The sequence below is a fragment of the Pristis pectinata genome, chromosome 2 (genome assembly GCF_009764475.1).
Source record: "Pristis pectinata isolate sPriPec2 chromosome 2, sPriPec2.1.pri, whole genome shotgun sequence".
Taxonomy (NCBI): Eukaryota; Metazoa; Chordata; class Chondrichthyes; order Rhinopristiformes; family Pristidae; genus Pristis; species Pristis pectinata.
The window spans coordinates 75,637,781-75,661,578 of record NC_067406.1 but is presented as its reverse complement, the minus strand read 5'-3'; the positions used below and the strand labels follow the sequence as shown (position 1 = coordinate 75,661,578).

The 23,798-nt window shown below is 39.3% G+C and overlaps 1 protein-coding gene across 1 annotated transcript in view; it reads left to right on the top strand.

The window, feature by feature from the left end:
* The first annotated feature begins 1,212 nt into the window (after window positions 1–1,212).
* The window catches only part of pi4k2b (phosphatidylinositol 4-kinase type 2 beta), a 35,976-nt gene continuing 13,390 nt past the window's right edge, over window positions 1,213–23,798 (top strand). The window contains exons 1-4 of the mRNA XM_052041767.1: window positions 1,213–1,882; window positions 19,529–19,729; window positions 21,902–22,033; window positions 22,766–22,919. Of these exons, the coding sequence (XP_051897727.1) occupies window positions 1,391–1,882; window positions 19,529–19,729; window positions 21,902–22,033; window positions 22,766–22,919 (979 nt within the window). The 5' untranslated portion in view covers window positions 1,213–1,390. The remainder of the gene's footprint in view (window positions 1,883–19,528; window positions 19,730–21,901; window positions 22,034–22,765; window positions 22,920–23,798) is intronic.

Below are 23,798 nucleotides of genomic sequence, written 5' to 3'. Positions count from 1 at the left end.
CTGTGTGGAGTTTGCACATTCTCTCTGTCATCATGTGGGTTTCTCCTAGGAAATAAGCGATGGAAAGGGACTGATAGGTGTGTTCTGAGAGCCTACATGGACTTAATGGGCCAAATGGCCTCCTTATATGTCAAAAGGACAGTGAAGCTGTCACAATGACAGTCTGCAGTGTGGTCAGTATCCTGACCATGCATGACAGATTGGACAATGAGGGCCTTTTCCACCACCAACCAAACAAGGTCTTGGTACCTGTTTGAAAGGCATTCTGCCAAGCGACTATGACGGTCTTCCAGGGGAACCACCTAATGGATCCATTGTCTCCTTTTCCTGCAGGCTGTGATGATATTTTGTACAGACCCCTGAGAAACTGGGAACGAAAAGCAGAAAGCTGGAAAAACTCAGCAGGTCAGGCAGCATCTGTGGAATCAAAAGCATTTCTGGTCAAGACCCTACATCAGGTCTGAGAGGGAACAGAAAAGATTGCCTGTATGTAACAATATGAGGGAGTGGGAGAGAGGTTGGTAGGTGATAGATGGAACCAAATGGAGAGAGGATGATCAGCAGATGGAAGGAGCTGAATTGATTTGGAAGCCTGAGGAAATGATTTGTGATCAGAGGTGTTCTAGATAAAGTGTTCTGCAGGGGATAGATGGAGTCTCAAAATACATTGACACTTGGTGTTTACATGCCCATGGTCTTCTCATAGCTATACACAAAGATAGTCATCGTGATTCCCAATTTTCCCCCTTTTTCTGGAGGTTTATACATCGAGTTTCTGGAAAATCGCCCCATCTTTGAGTTCCAGATGACGAGGAAAAATCTCAGGCGTTTTCCAGAGAGCTATTGTAGGGATGGACCAAACATGCACCAGATACATGGAGCAAGACAAAAGTATCTCGCACCTGCCCTGTAGATAACCGAAGTGGGGGGGGGGGGGGGGGGGCAGCACAGGTGCCTGCAAATTCCAGCAGGCTCACACTTGCTTCGCAGTTGGGGCCAGCTTTTATTAGCTCTAAATCAACCTACCTGACCCTTCCGGCTTCGCATTGCTCCACCATATCCCACGCCATGGTGCATTTGACCACTGGATCATTCAGACCGAGCCAAGCCTTGGAAAGTTGGAACTCGATTTAGCTGGAAGTGTGACTACCGCCGGACCTCCCCGCCCTCCCCAATGATGTCACAACATTATTGTGACATCACTATCTCAGGTATTATGTCACCCGTTCGGGCCCTTGCTCGCGCGTAGCCCCTCCCGGTCTCGAGAGCAGGTGTTGCGCGTGCACGGCTGTTGGCCGTTCGGCGCGAGCGCTGCGAGCGGTTGCAGGTGAGAGCGGGCGCGCGGGGGATATGTGCCGCTCCGCCCCCCTCAGTTGCATCACGGAGGCGAATGGACGGCGAGCCGGCGGCGCTCGGGCGTGTGCCGGAGAGCGGCGGGGACGCGGCCCCCGTCCTGGAGCTCGGAGCCGGCGGCGATGCTGTGCCGGCGCTGGAGTGGGTGGTAGAAGAGGAGGAAGCAGCAGCAGTAGTAGTGGCGCCGCTGCGTTTCGGCCGGGCTGCCGCGAACCCAGGGGGAGCCGTCCGCTTCCTACCCCGCCGGGAGGCTGAGGGAGCCGGCGGGTTGGAACTGGGCGACTCGCCGTCCTCTCCGTCGCTGCTGCTGCTCTACCCGGAGAAGGAGCCACTGCTGAGCTGCCCGAGCCCGCTCGACGAGCAGCCGCAGAGCCCCGGCTGGCCGGGCACCGAGCTCAACCACTTCCCAGAGGATCCGGAGTTCGCCGACATCGTGCTGCGAGCCGAGCAGGCCATCGAGAGCGGCGTCTACCCGCAGCGCATCTCGCAAGGGTCGAGCGGCAGCTACTTCGTCAAAGACGCCAAGGGGGTGAGTGGGGGGTCCGGGGCGGGCGACGCGGGCTCCGCAGCCCGCACTCTGCCATCTCTGCACGACTTTCGGGCACTTTGCACAGTTGGCGAGACGAGGTTTGAGGCTCGGATTAGCCGAGACTAGTTCTTGGTTCATGCAACGAGTTGCTCTTGCAGGTTCCTCCAGGATAGCCCCTCCTGCAAGGGACCTTTTCACCGTGTTCATTTATGCTCTGCGTTGTTCTTCCTTTTGCATATGAGTTTCCTGTTCAGTAAGTCTGCAAAATTCTTAGGCTGGTTAAACAGTGGCGTTTTAATTCACGGTCAGCTGATAAACTTTAAAAGAACAGCGGTCTGCTGAATTTGTCGAATACCGCCTTTGAATCTCAACTACAAAAAATACGAACTGTTTTCCTCTTCCTTCCGATCCACGCAAAATAAAACGAAATGGCACAAACCAAAAGCGAGTGTCTCCAACATCCACGTATTTGTCTGTGTGGATCAAAGTTGATCTGAGCAGTGGTATCGTTATTGAGATTGTAGGAGTTGCAAACTGGAAAGCTGAACTCATTTGTGATGTGAAACTTGCTTGGATTAGAGCTGTTGCAACAAAGGGAACAGTATAGTTTGTTACTTTTTAATTCATTCATTTTGGGGGGATCTGGACATTGCAGGCAAGGCCATTGTTTATTGAAAAGGTGGGGGTGAGCCATTACCCTGAACTGCTGCTGTCGTGAAGTTCTCCCCCAGTGTTGTTGGGTGAGGTGTTCTGGGATTTAGACTCGGACAATGAAGGAATGGCAATATGTTTCCAAGTCAGACTGTTGTGTGACTTGGAGGGGGTCACGTGAGTGGTAGTGTTCCCATGCGTCTGCTGGCCTTGCCTTTGGTAGCAGATGTCGTGGTTAGGTTTAGGAGCATCTTGGGTAAGTAACGGTCCTTGTATCTTGGGTAAGTAACTTCCTTACATTTTTTGTAGACGTGCACACTGCAGTCACTGTGCGCTGCTAGAAGGAGAATAGTTCCAGTCAAGTGCTGCAAGTTGTGGTGTAATTGCAATCAGATTTATTATCACTGACATATGATGTGAAATTTGTTATTTTGTGGCAGCAGTACAGTGCAAAAGACAAAAAAATCTATAAATTACAAAAATAAATAGTGCAAAAAAAGTGAGGTGGTGTTCATGTGTACATGGATTGTTCAGAAACCTGATGGGGGAGGGGAAGAAGCTGTTCCTGAATCGTTGAGTTTGGGTCTTCAGGCTCCTGTACCACCTCCCTGATGGTAGTAACAAGAAAAGGGCATGTCCCGGATGGTGAGGATCCTTAATAATAGATGCTGCTGCCTTGAGGCACTGCCTCTTGATGTCCTCATTTGGTGGGGAGGGTTGTGTCCATGATGGAGCTGGCTGATTTTCTAACCCTCTGCAGTCTGTTATGCCCCTATCCATTGGAGGATCCATAGCAGGCTATGATGCAACCAGTCGGGACTCTCTCCAGTTTACATCCATAGAAATTTGTAAGAGTCTTTGGTGACATACCAAGTCTCAAACTCCCAACAAAGTAGAGCCACGGGTGTGCCGCCGCCTTGATTGCATCAATGTGTCGGGTGAAGGTAGATCCGATGAGATATTGACACCCAGGAATTTGAAGCTGCTCACCCTTTCCACTGCTGACCCCTCAATGAGGATTGGTGTGTGTTCTCCCAACTTTCCCTTCCTGAAGTCCACACTCAGTTCCTTGGTCTTGCTGATGGTGAGTGTGAGGTTATTGTTGCAACACCACTCAATCAGCCCATCTGTAAGCCTCCTCTTCACCATTTGAGATTCTACCAACAACAGTGGTGTCATTGGTGAATTTATAGATAGGGTTTGATGGTTTCACAGTCGTGAATGTAGATAGAGTAGAGCAGTGAGCTAAGCACGCATCCTTGAGGTGTGCCTGTGTTGATAGTCACTGATTTGCACTGACTGTAGTCTCCCTATAAGGAAGTCAAGGATCCAGTTGCAGAGGGAGGTACAGAGGCCCAAGTTTTCAAGCTTGGTACTGAGGGAATGATAGTGTTGAATGCCAAGCTGTAATCAATAAGCAGTAGCCTGTCTTGCAGTTTTCTAGGTGCTCCAAAAGAGTGGAGAGCTAGTGAGATTGCATCTGCTGTAGACCTGTTGTGGTGGTAGGTGTATTGCAGTGGGTGCTGGTCCTTGCATAACCAACCACAATCACCAGATAACTGGAAAGTATTCTATTACCACTCCTGAAGTGCCTCAAGCCTTGTAGATGGTGAAAGGATTTTGTGGTGTTAAGAGGTGAGTCACAGCCTCTGACCTGTATAATCATAATTTTTATGGTTGGTTCCGATGAATTGCTGCAAAATGGTGACAACCTATCCCAAATCCAGATGTTCATGGTCAAGAACTTGGCATCAGTAATGCTATCGAATGTCGTGGTTTGGTGGTTAAACTCTCTCTGTGGTTCAAATGTTGCTTAATATTAAGGCATGAACTGATAAATGGTATTGTTGTTCATGCAGGCCTCAATTAGCTCATTTGCTGAGCAATTGCAAATCTAATTGATTATTGCAATCATCAGTGAACATCCCCCATTTCTGTGAAGCCATGGAACTTGAGTCTGAAGTCCTGTTAAGGATTCCCAGGACTAACCACTTGCGGGCTGCCGCCAACATATTCTCAGTAATACATTTCACTGTTTCGATGTACACATGACTAATAAATAAATATCTTATCTTGTCTTATCCAACTGTGCCACCATCTCTGGTGGCATGAAGTGTACCCAGAAATTGATATGGAGAAGTCAGGCAAGTTGTCATCAAGCTGTTACTTGACTGGTCTGAAGCAGAAGCCTGTGAAGAGGACTTTGCACTGCCAACTGGATTGGGAGTGACTTTGCCCTATCCAAATTCAATGCCTAATTTGATGTTTTGAAGTCAGTCTGATATCACCTTTTATTTCAATGCAGCAGTAATGGAACAACTGAATGGCTTGCTTGGCTATTTTAGAGGGCATGTGTCAGCCTCATGATTTAAACATAGTTCAAACTAGTTAAGGGTGGTAGATTTATTCCCCTGAAGGACATTATGACTATCCATTAGTTTTGTAGTTAGCATTACAATAACTAGTGTTTTTCCCTCCCAATTCCAGATTATTCCACAATGGGGAGATTTGAACTTTGATGTTTGGATTGCCGGTCTATCACTTAACTAGCGTGACACAACTATCTATCTTACTCTTTCTCTGCTCTAGTAAATGGGCAAGATACTAACTCAGTCTTGTAAATTCAGGAGGATTTAAAATATTCCATGGCACCATTTCAGAAATTCTGTAATACTGCAACTAACATCACAAAATTCAATGATCTGGAATTTGCTGTTTATGGATCCTCCGTTGTCACATCTCTTAACAAATCTGGTTCTTTTGAAGTATTGTAATAAAGGTCTTTGGCACATCTTGAAAACTTTGTTATTTTGGTGTTTTTTTCCCCCACCCCTCTGCTACATTAAACTTAACCCACCATGGTCCTGAAAAGAGATCCTAATGAGAATCTAGAAATAAAATGCATGATGTAGGTTTGGAAAAGCTAGTACTCTTTCTGCATTTTAGCGACTGGACCAACTGGAAAACAAGAAGCAACCTTTGATCTTGCATTGGTGCAGATGCAAAATTACAAGTAGATTCTTCGTCAGGGCGGCTTAGTTGGTGGCATTCATGGCCTTAATGTAAGGTTCAATCACACAACCCCATAAAGCAGGGCTGTTACATTTTGTGAATATTATTGTATTAGTTGAGATGTAATCTGTTTGTTTAAGAAGACATGAGCAATGGTACTATTCAAAAGTGGGAGTTCCCCATGATTCCTATGCTAATTTTTCTCCCTTGGCAAATATGAAAGAAAATAAATTCATTGGTCAATTATCTTGTTGCTCTTTTGAAATAATGCAGTTCTAGAATGTATTCAGTATTTTAAATACCCTTGGAGTGAAGGTGCTAATCTGGAATATTTGTACAATGAAATCCACAATGCAAATATTTTACCTTTTAGCTTTTTAAAACAATTTGATTTCATTTAAATTCTGAATAATAAGCCATGAACAAGTTCATGATAAATTTTGTATTGCAATAATTTGTCATAATTATGGCAGTGAATAAAGATTAAAATGTTTTTCACAGTTTAAAATATTGTTGCTTTCTATAACCTGTTTTGAATCATATCTTGTATAAGATTTTAAAAAGTGCATGTGCAGTTGGGTGGGAGATGGTCGGGGGATTTGACTGGCACCTTATGTTTAATGCATTCACTTTGTTTCTAAAGACTTGCTTCCATTTCAGTCTCATTTACATTTGTCCCTGTTTGTGCTTTTTAACTCCTTTCTGCACGCTGGCATCAAACAATTCACCAGTGAAATAAACAAAACATCTAGATGTCAAGTCATGGCCCTTCCATGGTGATGCCTAATTAAAACAGCTCCATGTACTTTCATTCCCTTTAACTTCAGGACCCCAACTTCATGGCATCTAGATTCCTGCTGCCTAATGCTTTCATTTCTGAGTGGTCCCAAAAGGCAGTACTGTCTTCCTCATAACTAAAACTTACCCTTCCTATTGCAATTCTAAATATCATGCATCTTAGCATCATCTAGTGCAGCTTGCTATGCATTCCGTTAAGACTAGTAATCATAAATCTTATGATTAATGGAAATAAAGGAGTGTCATGACTTTAAAATAATGGAAAGTGATAGAAGTAAGTCCCAGAACTTCATTTAATAAAAATAGTATTTTGACTGTAATCATAATCCTAAGATTCTGGACATATAAACATTTCCCATGTTGGAATCTGTGAATCCTTTTTACCATCACCAGTGCTTCAGAGGATGGAATTGTATGATTTTAAATAGCTGAAGGCTTACAATTTGTCATTTCACACACAAAAGTGAAGTCAATCTTGTGTGTGTTAAGAAGTTCTTTGTTCATTTGTGGGATGTGGGTTTCACTCCTAAGGCCAGTATTTATTGTCCATCCATTGCTGCTTTTTAACTGATTTGCTATGCCATTTCAAATTGCAGTTAAGAGTCAAGGTGCTAAGGGACTGGAGTCACAAGCAGGCAAGATTTTGAGGGCAGCAGGCTCCTGACTCTAAACGTATTATCTCAAATAACGATCAGTACAGGAAAGAGATGGAGAGCTGAGCAACATGGGGTCATGACAATAACCTTTCCCTCAATGTCAGCAAAACAAAAGAGCTGGTCATTGACTTCAGGAAAGGGGGCGGTGTACATTTACCTGCACATCAATGGTGCTGAGGTCGAGAGCTTCAATTTGCTAGGAGTGAACATCACCTATAGTCTGTCCTGGTCCAACCACGTAGATGCCACAGCCAAGAAAGCTCACTAGCACCTCTACTTCCTCAGGAGGCTGAATAAATTTGGCATGTCCCCTTTGACACTCAACAACTTTCATCGAAACACCATAGAAAGCATCCTATCTGGATGCATCACGGTTTGGTATGGCAACTGCTCTGCCCAGGACTGCAAGAAACTGCAGAGAGTTGTGGACACAGCCCAGCGCATCATGGACACCAGCCTCCCCTCCATGGACTCTGTCTATACCTCTTGCTGCCTTGAAGCAGCCAGCATAATCAAAGACCCCACCCACCTGGGTCATTCTCTCTTTTCTCCTCTCCTCTCCCATCAGGCAGAAGATACAGGAGCCTGAGGGCACATACCACCAGGCTCAAGGACTTCTATCCCACAGTGATAAGACTATTGAATGGTTCCCTTATTGTCATCCCAATTTTAAGTTCCCACTCCTGCCTGCTGCAAAGTCACAGTGCCACAGATTAATTCTGTTAAAACACGTTTATTAGCAGTATACTGCCAGGAAGAATTCTCCTAACTCTCATGCAAAGTCTTTATCGGAGGTCTCCACAATACAGAGGGGCAGACATTAATTTATACAGTCCTTGTCACATACTTAAACAATGCAACTACACCGATTTCAATTAGGATGTCTAAGGTACAAGGACAGCTGGCTTACAATCAAGTTCCAGACACAGTAATCACCTGGTCTTGAGTCGGGCTTGTGTGTGTGGTATTTTTTTCAGTAGTTGTCTGTATGGTCACAATTTCTTAACCCTTCCTCGTTATAGGATAAGATGGACTCTTGACTTCACAATCTACCTTATGATCTTGCTACCTGCACTGCACTTCCTTTGTAGCTGTAACACTTCACTCTGTATTCTGTTATTGTTTTTACCCTCAATGCACTGTGTAATGAATTGATCTGTATGAATGGTATGCAAGACAAGTTTTTCACTGTACAAGTGACAATAATAAACCTATACTAATTTTTATTCCAGTTTATTTAATCAACTGCATTTAGATGCCCCAGCTGTCATGGTGGGATTTGAGATAATTAGTTAAAGCTTCTGAGATACTAATGTAGTAACATACCCAGATAATCCTAAATACCATTGTTTAAGCATTGTTGTCTCATGTTAATGCCATTTAAGGTATTTAAATCTGAAATCATTGACAGCTTTTAAAGATATTTGAATATGAAATCAATTTGAAACTTTATTTCAGTATGAAATTATTTCATGTTTAAAAAAAATCCGTGGCAATCTTGTTGTCACGTGTAGAGTTAGATTCTTTTGATAAGTATGTTGAATGGTTGTTAACTGGGTCACATTTGAAAGCCGTTTTTGAGCAAAAAGTACACCTAAGTTGCCTGCCCTATATTAAAAAGATGAAGTGTTTCCTCTTAGCAGCATCAGGAATGCTCTATCTATTTCTGAAGGACGAAAATATAACCATTACTTGACTGAAAATTTGCATTGTTTTTGAATTCTGCTATTTGGAATCAGAAAATTATGCTAAATAAAATCTTAGAGTACTTTTTAACACTGGTCTTTCTGCAAAGAAATTAAGTTGGCTTTTTAGCAAATTACTTTGGATTAATTGTACTTTCAATTCATATAGTCTTTTGTCTTGCAACTCACTTCTCTCCAAGCTCTTCAGAAAACTACAACAGCTCCACTCATCCCCAGTTCTTAAGGGTCCCTGACCCAAACTGTAGGCTGGTTTTGCCTTCCATGGTTGCTGCTTGACTGGTCAAGTTATTCCTGCACTTTCTGTTTCTGTTTTAAATACTCACTTTTTTTTTCTGAATCACATTCTTAAAATTGGACGAGTTGTTTACCTAAATTTTAACTTCATTATTTAGCCTTATAAATATTGTTGTGTGGTAGAATCGTCAAAAAAAAACTTGTGCACTTTTATCATCAAGAATCTGGTACAAAAGGCACAATTCTAAAAAGAGCACCAGGGCACAGATTTGATGGTATATATGCACATTTTTGTTTTTGAATACCCTGGCAGGTTGAAAAAGTGATTTTAAAAAAAGCACATAGGATCATTGTGTTTATTAATAGAGCCATTGAGTACATGAACAAGGAAGCTGAGATCAACTACAATAACACACTGGTCCATATTTTGAAAGCTAGGTATCATGGGCTAGGAGAGGTGTGAAGGCTTCAGAGAGAATGCAGAAGGGATTTGCCAAAATAATTCTAGGTTTGAACAATTTGAGTTTGGAATAGCTTGAGTAGTTTTCCTTGGAGCAGATTGGAAGGGGATTTGATATCAGTATTTAAAATTTAGGGATAGAAAGGGACTGTTCCCATTGGTGAAGGGGACATGGCATAAAGGTAGTTGGCAAAAAAGCCAGAAGCTATGTGATACTTTTTATGTAATGAGTTAGTGGTGGTGGCAGTTTGAAATGTAATGATTAAAGGGGAACTGAAGGAATATCTGAAAGGAAAGAATTTGCAAGATTGGGATGTGGGCAGGATAGTAGGAACAACTCTTGCATAAATTCTGTACTATTCTGAGTGGTCTCCTTCCATGCTGTAACCATTCTGTGATTCTATTTTTGTTGGAGCTATCATTCATTTTATTGTTTGGGTTATTAACTGAAAGTAGTCAATTGACATTATATCATAATTACTACTTTTTGACAGCAATTACAGGGGTCAAGTTGCAAGGTACTATCTCTATTGGAGTAATCATCAGCTGAAGAATCCTGTGGCATGTGAACACAAAACTGAACTGTAAGCTCTTGAATGTAACATCCATTTTAATTACTTTCTTTTTCAATCTTTTTATTAGTTTTCAAATTAATACAGATTAATATATCAATGTTTATACATGTAATACAAAGATCAGGAGAACAATCATGACATGGATAATCGTAAAGAACAATAGAGTATAAAAAAAATCTGTAGATCCAATTATATGTTAGTGAATGAATATAATTTATTATAAAATATAAAAAAAAGAAAAACCCAGAACAATAAGAAAAGCTGTAAACAATATATCAAACCAAACTAAGCTAAAGAAAAAAAATTTTTAAAAAACACAAAAAAAAAACTGGACTAAAATTTCTCAGTAGAAACAGAGCAATATTATGTCATCAACTCCGTTCCTCTAAATTGAAAGGTTATTCTAAGGGGATCTATATCATGTGAAAATATTGAATAAATGGACTCCAAACTCCCTCAAATTTAAGTGAAGGATCAACAGTACCACTCCTAATTTTTTCCAAGTTTAAACATGATATAGTTTCATTTTAATTACTTCTAAGTTTGTTTTTCTGTAGCTACTTTCAAGATGTACAGTATATGCTCAAAGGTTTCTCTGCAAATCTAGATAGTTGATCAACAGCATTAAAATCAGTGTGTGACAGTGTTGGTTTGGAGATTGTTTGACAATGAATTTGATTAACCCAGTCAAAATTTGCAAATTATGTTCTGTATATTGTTTAATATTTAATTTTGAATTTGAGTTTTGAAAAAATGAGAAAAAAATATTTGTATTAGATATAACAATAGATGATTGAAGGCATGACTCTAGTTATTCTGTGTGGACCAGTAAGTCATTTGACAAGGTCCAGTAGCTTAAGGCATGTGGGATCCAAGGTAAGCTGGCTAATTAGATCCAAAATTGACTTGGTGATAGGCAAAGGGTAATGATGGAAGGATGTTTTTCTGATTGTCAGTCTGTGTTCAGTGGTAAACCACTGAGATTCATGCTGGGACCCATGTTGTTTGTGATAAATGTCAATGACTTGGATGTCAATGTATGAGGTATGATTTGTAAGTTTGGAGATATAGTTGTTGGTGTGGATAGCAAGGAAGGTTGACTAAGGTTAAAGCAGGATATGGATCAGTTGGAAAGCTGGGTAGAGCATTGGCAATTGGAGTTTAATGCTGCCAAGTGTAAGATGATGCATTTTGGGAAGTTGGGTACATTAAATGATAGGGTGCTATGGAATGTTGATAAACGGGGACTCTGGGGTTCAAGTCCATAGTTCCCTGAAAGTGGCAACTGGTAGATAGGGTGATGAAGGCATGCCTGCCTTCATAGGTTAGGGTAAAGATCATAAAAGTTGGGTAATTATTATGCAACTTCACAAAACACTGGTTAGACTGCACTTGGAGTATTGTGCAATTCTGGTCACAACACTATAGGAAGTATATGGTTGTGCTGGAGAGAGTTCAGAGGAGATTCACCAGATATTGCTTGGATTGGAGGACTTCAGTTATGGGGAGAGATTGGATAAACTGGGTTTGTTTTCCCTGGAGTGCAGGAGATTGAAGGGTGACCTGTTAGAGGTATATATAATTATAAGAGTCCTAGATTGGGTAGATACTCTGAATCTTTTTCCCATGGTAGGGGTATAAAAAAACAAAAGGGCATAGGTTTAAGGTAAAAGGAAGGAGTTTTAAAGGGGCTTTGAGGGGAATTTTTTTTTTAGTGGTTGATAACTGGAAGTTGCTGCCAGAGGTATTAGTGGAGTTGGATACAATCACTGCATTCAAGAGACATCTAGATAAGCATAGGCAAGGCTTAGAAGGATCTGGACTTAATGTGGTCAAAAAGGTCACATGGATGTGGTGGGCTGAAGGACCCATTTCTGTGCTAAGCAACTACGACTCCAAGGCTCTGTTGTCATAACAGAATTACCAGATTAAGATGCTTTCTAAACTTTGAGATCAAGTTGCATATGACTGTATACCAAGATAAGAACTGTTATCTGAGATGGGGGCAGACTTTAGATCTCATTCTTAAATAATGATTGTATATGCAGTCCAAAAATTCTATTGCTCTGCTGCTGTGGTAAAACTACCAAACTATTAATATTATGTTGCCTACCATGTATAAACGTTCCTTTTGTAGCCCTGAAATATACATGCATTGGGATGAAGACTGGGTAGTAAGAGCGGTTCTGTATATTTGTAGACTACAGTTTCTGCTTTGACCTAGTATTACAATGGGGTGTGTACCCACTAGCATAGATAGAGAATGCTGGCAGTACATCAGTTTCTTGGTGCTCAAGATGCATTCCCAAGAATTCCAGCATTAATAGAATTGATGTCAAAAGGCATCTATATAGTAAATATAATGTGCTCTTGACAGTGCTACCATGCTGATAATCTGGCATGAACCTCTGACCTTCACTGGCACTTTTACAGCAATGAATTGCCATGATGCTGTGTGGAGAGGCTTCCTGTGGTGTTGGCCAGGGCAAGAACTGCAACTGCTCAGCATTGAGATGTGGAGCTCAGTGATGTGCCCTGGCCAGCATTGAGGGTGGTCCATGGTAGAACTGCCTGCATCTATTCCATGTGTTGACAGTAGCTCAAATCCTATGGCTTCTCTAATCCTTCTTCAGGACTGATGAAGGGTCTTGGCCTGAAATGTGGACTGTTCTTTTCCCTCCATAGATGCTGCCTAATCTGTGGAGTTCTTCATGTGTGTTGTTCCAGATTTCCAGCATCTACAATCTTTCTTGTGTCTCCATTTTGGTTCTCTAATCCTCTCATTTTTATTCCCGCAGAGCAATTTCTAGTGTGGGGAGAGCTGTGAAGCTTAACAAAGAGGGGGAGAACAAGTGTTTCCATCACCTCTAAGAGGAGGTTTTCGATATTTGCAGATTAGAAATTTTTTTAAAGCTGCTATACCCTCTTTTCTGACACCATACAAAACTGAAATTATGGAAAAAATTTTAGGTCTTAATCCTTATCAGAAGGGCTTGATAGCAGCAATCTGATTTAATTATGAAAATACGTCCAAAATCACTGGACAAAATTAAGAATGAATGGGCAAGTGAACTCCAAACATCTTTACCTACAGAGACATGGAAGAAAATTCTTCATTTAGTTAATACATCTTCAATGTGTGCCAGACACTCATTGATACAGTTTAAGGTAGTTCACAGGACCCATACGTCCAAAGATAAACTAGCCTGTTCTTATCACCACATAAATCCTATATGTGACAGACGTAAATCGAATGTGGCTTCTCTGACACATGTTTTGGTCCTGTCCTCTTTTGGAAAAATACTGGAAAGACATTTTTAACATTATTTCAACTGTATTGAATATTGATTCACAACCTCACCCTATCACTGCAATTTTTGGATTACCAAGGATAGTCTGACCATTTATCTGCTTCCGCTTACTGTATGATTGTCTTTGTTACATTAATGGCTTAAATGGAAGGATCCAATACCCCCTACTACTTTTCAATGGTTCTCTCAAACTATATCGTGTTTAAACTTGGAAAAAATTAGGAGTGGTACTGTTGATCCTTCACTTAAATTTGAAGATATTTGGAGTCCATCTATTCAATATTTTCACATGATATAGATCCCTCTTCAATAACTTTCCAATTTAGTGGAACTGAGTTGACGACATAATATTGCTCTGTTTCTATTGAGAAATTTCAGTCCAGTCTTTCTTGTTTTTGAAATTTTTCTTTTTAGTTTGGTTTGATATATTGTTTATAATTTTTCTTATTGATTTGGGGATTTTTTCTTTTTATATACACATCTTTTTCTTTCCTTTCTTTAATATTATATTCATTTACTAAGAGATTGTGGGATCTACAGTTTTTTATATTATTCTTTGGTTATCTATGCCATGATTGTTCTCCTGATCTCTTTGTATTACATGTACAAACGTCGATATTATCTATTAATCTGTATTAATTTGGAAACTAATAAAAAGTTTGGAAACTAATAAAAAGATTGGAAAGAAAGACGAGGAGGTGATGAGAGAGACAATAGGATTTGGTTGGTCTGTAAGCATGTGAAGCAACCACTGCAGCCCCACATCTCAGCATTGATTGGCGACCTGGCTTGCACTGACCTGCCCTTGGGCAGATCCCCACATCAAGCTTAGGGAAATTCTTTGCTACAGGAGTACCAGTGGAGGGCAGACATGTGCCAGGTTTCCAGTACAGCAGCCAGAGTGGGATTTTTTTTAAAGAGCAAGGGGAATACTTAGCTGTAAGTTTTCAGTTGGAGGGCTAAGGGTGCTGAAATGAATTGGCCCTCTCCAGAATAGTGCTAAACAAGGTGCCAGTGTACTCAGTAGGTTAGGCAGTATCGGTAGAGCATTATGTTTCAGGTAGAAACATGGATACGTAGAAACACTGAATCTTTATTCCTTTGAGCGGAGGAGAATAAGAGGTGACCTCATAGAAGTTTGTAAAATCATGAGGGGTATGGATAAGGTGGACGGTCATAATCTTTTCCTAGGATTGGGGAGTCCAAAACTAGAGGGCACAGATACAAGGTAAGAGGGATGAGATTTAAAAGAGACCTGAGAGGTAACTTTTGAGGGTAGTGAGTACCTGGAATGAGCTGCCAGAGGAAGTGGTTGAGGTGGGTACAATTGCAACATTTAAGAGGCATTTGGATAGATGCATGGAGAGGAGGGGCTTGGAGGGTTATGGGCCAGATGCGGGCAACTGGGACTAGCAGGGAGGTTGCTGTGGTCGGCATGGACCAGTTGGGCCAAAGAGCCTGTTTCCGTGCTGTAATACTCTGACTAGAAGATCTTCCACTGTAATTGTAAATATTGGATGAAGTTTACCCACATGAATAGTCCAGGAAGAAATGAGGCTCACTTTTTAAATTAATATAATTAAATTGTTATAATTTAAAAATAATAACTTTTTAAATTATTGAATCTGTGTCATCTTGTAGCCTCCAAAACTAAGTCACTATACCCTTCCTCTAAAATTCCCACCTTGGCTTAACTTTTTCTCCCAATGCTGTACACTTCTTCCACCACTTTCTAGTTGGCCACTATATATAGCCTTTCAAGTTCTATGGTATCTTACTAACCAGGTTCTCCTCCTGAGGCTTTGCATAGTTTATCCAATTATACAGGGTTTCAACCCAAAACATTGACCATTCCTTTCCTCCCACAGATCCTGCTTGACTTGCTGAGTTCCTCCAGCAAATTGTTTGCTGCTTTCAGATTCCAGCACCTGCAGACTCTTGTGTCTGCATAGTTTATCCCTCTTGCTTTGTGATTTGAGTTTACACTGAAATCCCCTAAGTGCCATACACTGTTCAATTCATCCCCTTTGTTCTAGTTAACACCTGGTTTCAAAATGATTCATACATCAATTGTTATTATCTATAGGCAAATAATCTCTGCCTCACTACTTTGCTTTTAAAAGTCTACCTGAGTCACATGCCTTCAGCCAAGATTTTTGTATATGCCCTCTTTGTTCACCAATTGAACGATTAGCAGCTCTTTCATTATATAGGGATAGAGGTAGCTTGCTTGAGCAAGGAATCTGCTCTGGTCATAAGGATTTGAATGTAACTCAAAATAACGAAGTTTTGATTTCCAGGTATAGCTATTGCTTAATTAAGATAAGATATCTTTATTTGTCACATGTACATCAAAGCGCACAATGAAATGCATCTTTTTTGCATAGTGTTCTGTGAGCAGCCCACAAGTGTTACCACACTTCTGGTGTCAATGTAGCATGCCCACAGCTTCCTAACCTGTACGTCTTTGGAATGTGGGAGGAAACTGGAGCACCCAGAGGAAACCCACTCAGACACAAGGAGAGCATACTAACTCCTTACAGACAGTGGCCGGAATTGAACCCTGGTCGCTGGCGCTGTAATAGTGTTACGCTAACTGCTATACTACTGTGCCTGCCATGCATTAACTTCAGTGGTATTTCACAAGAGTATTGAAGGCATTCTGACCTCTCTGCCTTTAAATTTTGTCTCATACAAGCTCAAGGAGCAGAATCTCATCTTCCAACCATCCATGCTGCAGTGCTTGGGACTTTGCATTGAATTCAATAATTTCATATTACTAGACTTTCTAGTTTGTAGCAAAACTGACTACCTGTTCTGTCTTGATCTCAACTACATTGTTGTACATCTTCCAGCATTGTTTATCTTCCGTCCCCCTGTTTTTGTGATCTAATTACATCTACTGCAATCAAAGCTCCAAGGGTTTCTCATGGCTGTCTGATAGTCAAATAAAAGATGGTCAATTTCTTGAGAGGACATCTTGTATCATTTTCACTCCTATAGCATAGATAGTTAATCTTAAAACAACTACTTGGGATAGTTTCAAAGCTTAGATGCCATCATGCATTTTGTATTCTGTGAAACTTTTTAAAACTCGATTGCTTGTGTCCTAATCCCATCAAACCCTGTTCACCTGTCACGCTAGCTGATTTACATTGGCTTCTGGTTAAGCAATACCTTGATTTTTAAAATCATTACATTTTGTTTTCAAATTCTGCCATGGCCTTGATTCTCACTATCTCTAATCTATATCAGCCTTTTAGACCTCCTATGTTGGTGTACCTCTAATTCTGGCACCTTATCCATTAGTGAATTAACCTTTCAATTATTAATAGCTCATAGGTACAAAATGGAAACAGGCCCTTCAGCCCACTGAGTCTGTGCCAGCCATCAACTACTCATTTACACTAATCCTGTTAACCCCTTATGTTCTCCCTACATTCCCATTAACTCCCCCAGATACTATCACTCATCTACTTGGGGAAATTTGCAATGATCAGTTAACCTACCTATCTGAATGCCTTTGGGACATGGAAGCAAACTGGAGCATCCAGAAGAAATCTACATGGTGACAATGAGAACATGCAACACAGACTACTACCTCAATGCACTGTGTAATGAATTGATCTGTATGAATGGTATCCAAGACAAGTTTTTCACTGTACCTTGGTACAAGTGACAATAATAAACTAATTCTAATTCCGAGGTCAGGATTGAACCTGGATCTCTGGCACTGTGTGGCAGCAGCCTCTACTTCCAACTACGGATGTTCTAACTCTAGAAATCCATTCTTAAACTGCTATGCCTCTCTGCTTTTCTTTCCTCCTTTTAAGGCTCTATTTAAAAGTTACCTCTGAAGCAATTGTTCTTCACACTTAATGTTTCATCATGTAGTGTTGGGTTGTGTCTTGTTTGATAACTGTTATTTGATTTGTCTTGTGATATTTTACCCTGTTGAAGATGCTTTATAAATGAAACTTGTTTATTTTTCCTCCTTTTGGAGCTAAAAATATTTTGAAGTTACTCAGTGTGATTTTTTTTTAAATAATTTATTCTATTTGCCTTTTGTGTGCTCATTCATCGTGGCCCATTTACTTAAGAGCCAGCAGCCAAAGAGGTTTTTGAGGAAAGAAGTTAAGACTTTGGCCTTATTCTTTTAATTTGCGCTTATTGTCTCCTGTCAAGCATCAGGTAGCTCAAGTCAAAGTATCTAATCTGGGGCAGTCTTGGTCTCCCGATCAAACATGCCATATAGGAGGTTTGAGTTTTATAAATTGTGACATAATGTTGATTTATGCAAATAATTGTTTGGATTAGAAAACTAGATACTGTAAGCATAGAACTAAAGTCTTGAGTAAAACAAAGTATTGACACAGAAGGCTAACATTTTTCTCCTTTCACAATGAAGTGCTGGCATTCATTACCATCCAGATAGATGCAAAACATTTTCTTTCTCTATTGTTTGACTGTAAAATTATTTTCACCAGCCTTTTTCATATAATCTCAATTTTTTGCCCTCTATTGTAACCAAATGGTGCTTGTAACTCGCTCATAAAATTTGTTAGAATCAGTGGAGTACCCTCTATAGGATATATGACCCATGAACAAAGCATCAACAATGTCTCCTCATCCCATCAAATAGAAGAAAACTTACAACATCAATCTAAACTAGCAACTAAACAATGCATGGAGACGAGTGGAGTAACTTTTGGAAAATATTTCCTGCTATAAGGAATCTGAAGGAAGGGGACTCTCTGCTTAACAAAAGTGAATTTTTGATGCCAAGAATATTGTAAAGCATTCGATGAGACTTGCCAGACTGTTATGAATAATCACTAACTAGGTTATTTATTAGCCTAATTAGTTAACATCCCAGCTCCATACTTTTATATGTAAATGGTTAATCTGTCATTTAGTTTTCACACTAACCTTCCAGCATAACTTTTCTTCTAGATCCTTTTTTGAAAAAATCTTATTTTGTTACAGAAAAAAATTGCTGTCATTTGCCCGTTATTGAATTGCAGGCCAATGTTGTATGGAGTGACCAGTCATGTTTGCCATTTTAGTTTTTAACATTTACATATTTTTAGCCTCATTTATAAAGACAGACAATTCTGTCCACCCCTGCCCCAATACACTCATCCACTTTGTGATTGTTTGATGTCAGTTTGATGTTTCAGGCCTTTTTGTACTTAGTATCTACCAACTTTTTCATCAATGGAAGTGGGCTAGCTTGAAGCCAAACACTCAGATCTTGTCACCCCAATCCATTTCTGCGTATCTGTTTCATCCTCTGTATTGTTTTAGCCCTAATATATAAAGTTTTCTATTGTACATTGATTTTATTATATAAATACATGGCTTTGGTTCTTCATATTGACAATGTATAGGTGTGGTGGCACAATGAACTTCCCCATAGGATTTAGGAGTTTGGGTTGTATAGGCAATCAGGTAGGCATGGGGTGATAAAACAACATCAACTTTCTTTCAAGAAACAACCTGGGAAGCTTAAAATCCCAGGGTAATACAGTACGGAAATGGGTCCTTTGGCTCAACTCATTTATGCTGACCAAGGTGCCTTCCTTGAGTAGTCCCCTTTGGCCCACTTCTTTCTAAGCTTTTTCTATGCATGAGCCCATCCAAATACTGGTAATAAACTGTTGCATATGGTGTCAATATCTTGAAATGTGTCATCCAGCCACACGAGGCATTTCTAGCCTCAAATATATCTTGCCCCTTGTAAAGTAATATTTGTGCTTCCTGGTTCGCCCATCTCTACTTGGCTTAAATAACCTATATAGCCAGACGGAATCCATTGTCATCTATTTCATGTTCCCTTTAAGTATATTCCTGTAAGTGGAAATGTCTTAAATCTGTTAAAATTGTTTTTCATTTTAGTCACTCTGAATCTTAATGCAGTTAAACAATTTGCCTCTGGTTTCCTCTTTTTTTTGTTAAATTGAAGTATATTTGGAAACCAATTTCTAGCCATCTTTGCAACTGTTCTGCTTCGTTTTGGGCTTTTTCTCTGTAAAATAGTATATCCAAAAAGAAAACATAACCTTGTCCAATAATTTGTGGAAATCCAAGTCTCTCTAGTTTTGTTAATTTTGTAATTGCATTTATTTTTAGTCTTAAATATCGGATACAAAATTTCAGCTGCTTGTTGTGATTATGTTTGACATAAATGTTTAAATGTAATCAAGTCATGTTTGACATTGTTTAAATGTGATCACTTTTCAGAAAATTATTGGAGTTTTCAAACCAAAAACAGAAGAACCTTATGGGCAATTAAATCCCAAATGGACAAAATTTTTCCACAAGATCTGCTGTCCGTGTTGTTTTGGCCGTGGTTGTCTCATACCTAATCAAGGTTACTTGTCAGAAGCTGGTGCTTACCTTGTAGATGAAAAACTGGGATTGGGAGTTGTACCAAAAACAAAGGTAATTTTTATCATGGAGATTATTGAAATGTGTGTCTGGGTATTGGGTTACTCTGTGGAAGAACTCTTTACCAATGCAGTTGGCTTTCTAGATTGGCAGAATTGTATATAATTCTTTATACCCTTTAAGTCCTGTTTTTGTTGTCATTTCTGTCATTTGTTATACCTTCTGTTACATTTCTGAGAAAGTACTAGAAACTTGGATTTTGTTTTAATATTATATGAGCCTCTATTTGTAATATGATTGACCTCTAAAGAATTTCGCTCCTATTATTCTTCCTTGGTTACTTGAGCATGGTAGAATTTGCAGAAGTTGTTTCCAGTCAAAGAATTTTTGGTTCTGAGGTAGATGATTAAATTCATCAGGCACAGTCATTTCATGTAATTTGATTTTTCTTAAGAGAAAAAGGGTTTTGGAAGAAATAATGCCAGAGCATGACGTGGAACCTAGCCCAAATTACTTAAAAGGCGGAGAAAATGAGGGGAAATAATCTGTTTTTGGTTTCTAAAATATGCAGTCTATGATGGCATCTATGGGTCAATGTTGTCCTCTTGCAGATTGGCACAACTAAAATGATATTGCATGCATATTGCATATTTTTCTATTATCTATCCAAATGTTTTGTTCAAAATAAATTGCTTTACTATTGGATGTTACATAACAGATTAATTTCACTACTTAGAATAAACGTAAAATCAGTATTCTGAATTGCAAATCTAAGTTCCTGATTAAATACATGATGTAACGTGATATTTTAACATTTGCCTCTGCATTTCAAATTAAAAGTAACCATCAGTTTTCATCACCTTTTTAAATTTTGCCGGTGTTAGCATAAATTTTTCATCATGAGCTTGCCAAATTTTATAAAGCTACATAATAAGTGAAGCACCCTCAGCTTGTTAAGTAATGTGACTTTATCCCTAATCAGTGAAGAGAAACATTCAATGCACCAGTGTTACCACTACATTTCATACTGATCATTCTTGCAGAATCAAATTTTGTTCAGATTTACTTCCTCCATCTTTTATAAATCCTAGTGTCCAGAATGAAACTTGTTATCCCAATTGAGCCATGTTTTGTGCCAGCTGCAAACAGACTTGTAATAAAAACTGTTCTGAAGCTAGAGCTGTTGCCTCCACAAGAAAATATTCCTTATTGGTTCCTACTTTTAACTATCTTTTTATTTTGTCAACAAAGTAAAAGAGTGGACAACAGAATTTTGAGTTGTCTTTCATATTGGTGTTTAATCTATTTCTTCCTCCTTTCATTACCTTCTTTTAAGACCTTTCTGAACTTTATCTTGGTTCATACTATATTATCAATGTTGTATTTTTTAAAAGCCTATTTTTGTCTTTCATTTTACCATGTATATTTGCAAATGTCTACTGATTTCCAGATTTGGATGCCCTTCTGTTTCGTGAAGATCTACCACATATCTGGTCATTGCTTGATTGTTATCATTGCCTCACTACTTTCTAAATTTTCATCCTTCAAACATTACAAATCCTAGTTCACGTTACCACTGCTTATCTCCATCCTTTCTGACCTACAGTACATTGAATTCATAGCTCCAGTGTATTGAATTCAGAGTTTACAAATATGTGATCTTTCGCTATATTTGCAACTTCTTCCTGCTTGTAGTTCCGTATCCCACCTCTCATAGAAGCAAACTTAGACCCAGCACTCCATCTGATTTGCCTGTAGTGCCTTTCACCTCCCTTGTCCAATCCATAATTAGGAAGCAGTCACTTTCTGAATGCCTGTAATTCTATTAGCAATTTAATTTAAGTTTGAGAGCTTATATTTTTAAGGAGGCCTTTTGATTTGTCCACGTGCGTGCCCCCTCCCCCGTGTAAACTTCCTTCATTATATCGCCATTTTAACATAACTCTACATATGCAAGTTCACTTGATTCCAGCAGATGGCTCCCATGTAAAGCTACAAATTCAACACAGTGTCAATGTTTTCAAGTACAAGAGTTCTCTTAAAATCGTAAGTTTCATAGAGATGAGTGCAATCTGCTGTAATCAGAATCCTTTTTTGTTCCATCTTGAGTGCTTTTCAAAAGCATCTATCCTATGATGTGAATTTGGAATCATTTTCTTTCTGCATTATTTTCAGAATGAACCTTATGAGCCCACTTTTAAACTTGTATTTATCTTTTTTACCTAGGTAGTTTGGCTTGCAAGTGAAACATTCAACTATAGTGCAATAGATCGAGCAAAATCCAGAGGAAAGAAATATGCTTTAGAAAAAGTGCCAAAAGTTGGTCGCAGGTTTCATAGGATTGGACTACCTCCCAAGGTATTAATTTAAATCTTCTGATGACACTTTGAACTTCAGTACTCATTTTTGTTACTTCATACTGTGTGCTTTAGTATGCAAACACAATAAGTTAATTTGAAAGCAATTTGTACTTTAGATGTACAGTATGTAGTTGATATTATGGGTATAACACATTTAGAAGAAACAGTATGGTTTCAGCCCAAGATTGGGTAGTCATTGCTGCTGTTACCTTTTTATGTCCCACCAACTCATTTCTGAACTTTAAAGGAACAGAATGTTCGCTGGTATATATTGTGTGGCAGAGCTTTTAAAATATAACACCCAAAAAAAAAGAGATCCCAGGCACATAACTATAGTATAGTTATACTTAGTAGCCAGGTGCACAGACCAAAAAGAACCAGTGTGCATGATGATAATTTGCATTAATATAATAAGATTTTGGTTTAGTATATTAGTGCAGTGATTTGAGACCTTTAAAACATGACCTGATCCATCATTACAATGCCAGTGTGTTCAATCAGATTTGATTTCCACAGTTACTTGTTTTCCCCATGGTTTAAATGTTTGAAAATGTTCTTCTGCTTGTTGATCCATGTGGTTCATTAATTAAGTACTGTATGAATTTGTTGCTGGATATTTCTTGACCTTTTCTTCCACAGCATTTATAATATTCCTAAATGGGCTTTCTAGCAGGCATAAGAACAAAACTTAAATATTTTTTGGATGGTTGACAGTATTCCACTTCTTTAGGTTGGCTCCTTTCAGCTCTTTGTAGAAAATTACAAAGAAGCTGACTACTGGCTTCGAAAATTTGAAACCGACCCATTGCCAGAAAATACTCGCAAGCAGTTTCAGTCCCAGTTTGAGAAGCTGGTGATCCTAGATTACATCATCAGAAATACAGGTAAACAAAATCATTTAAAGTTGGAATATGAGCATTGCTATTTTAAGTATTTCAGAGAAACTGATTAGCCTTGGAATTTGTTTATACCATTTAAGTTTTGTTGGACTAAATGTTTTATATTTCACTGATTCTATCCTTCAGGTTTGGCTGCAGCAATTTTAAAAATAGTGCTGGACTTAATGATTTGATCTTTTTCCTGCAATTCTTAGCTTTTTTTGAAATCTAGTGTATCAGTTAAATGCATTGGCAATGCATCAGATGCAATAAGCCTCTCTTTGGATGTATAAAATGTTCTGGGAATATAATGCATTCTGATAAAAATTTATATTTAACACATTGCATTTTTTGACTAAATATCCATTATCATGCCTGTCAGGTTATAAATAGTGCCAGTGTGTCTAGTAGTGTGAAAATTCCAGAACCTAAACCTGGAGCTTTCTGTGTGTGACAATGAAAACTCAAAGATGCTTTTGTTGCTATATTGCATGTGCAAAATTTACAAAATGTCATCCCTGCATTTATTGTCCATTTCTAGTTAATGTAGCTCTTTGGCAAACTGTGGTAATATGAATATTCAACCAGTTGGTGGAACTCAAGTTTTAAATTAGGAGTGGTGTGACTCCTTTGCCTGAAGGATAGCATGTGTTCTGATACTGGTCTACAGTTCTTCCACATTTACGAAATTAAAGACATTCAAGCAGGATACCCATTTTGCAACAGCCTGCTTGATTGACACATGATTCACCATCCTAAAAGTCTACTTCCTTCATTGGTGGTGTAGTGCATTACATTACTTAGATGGTAAGCAGTTACTAATCTGGACTATTCTGACAGCAGCTCCCAAACCTGCCTCCTTCACCATGAAGGACGATAAGAGCA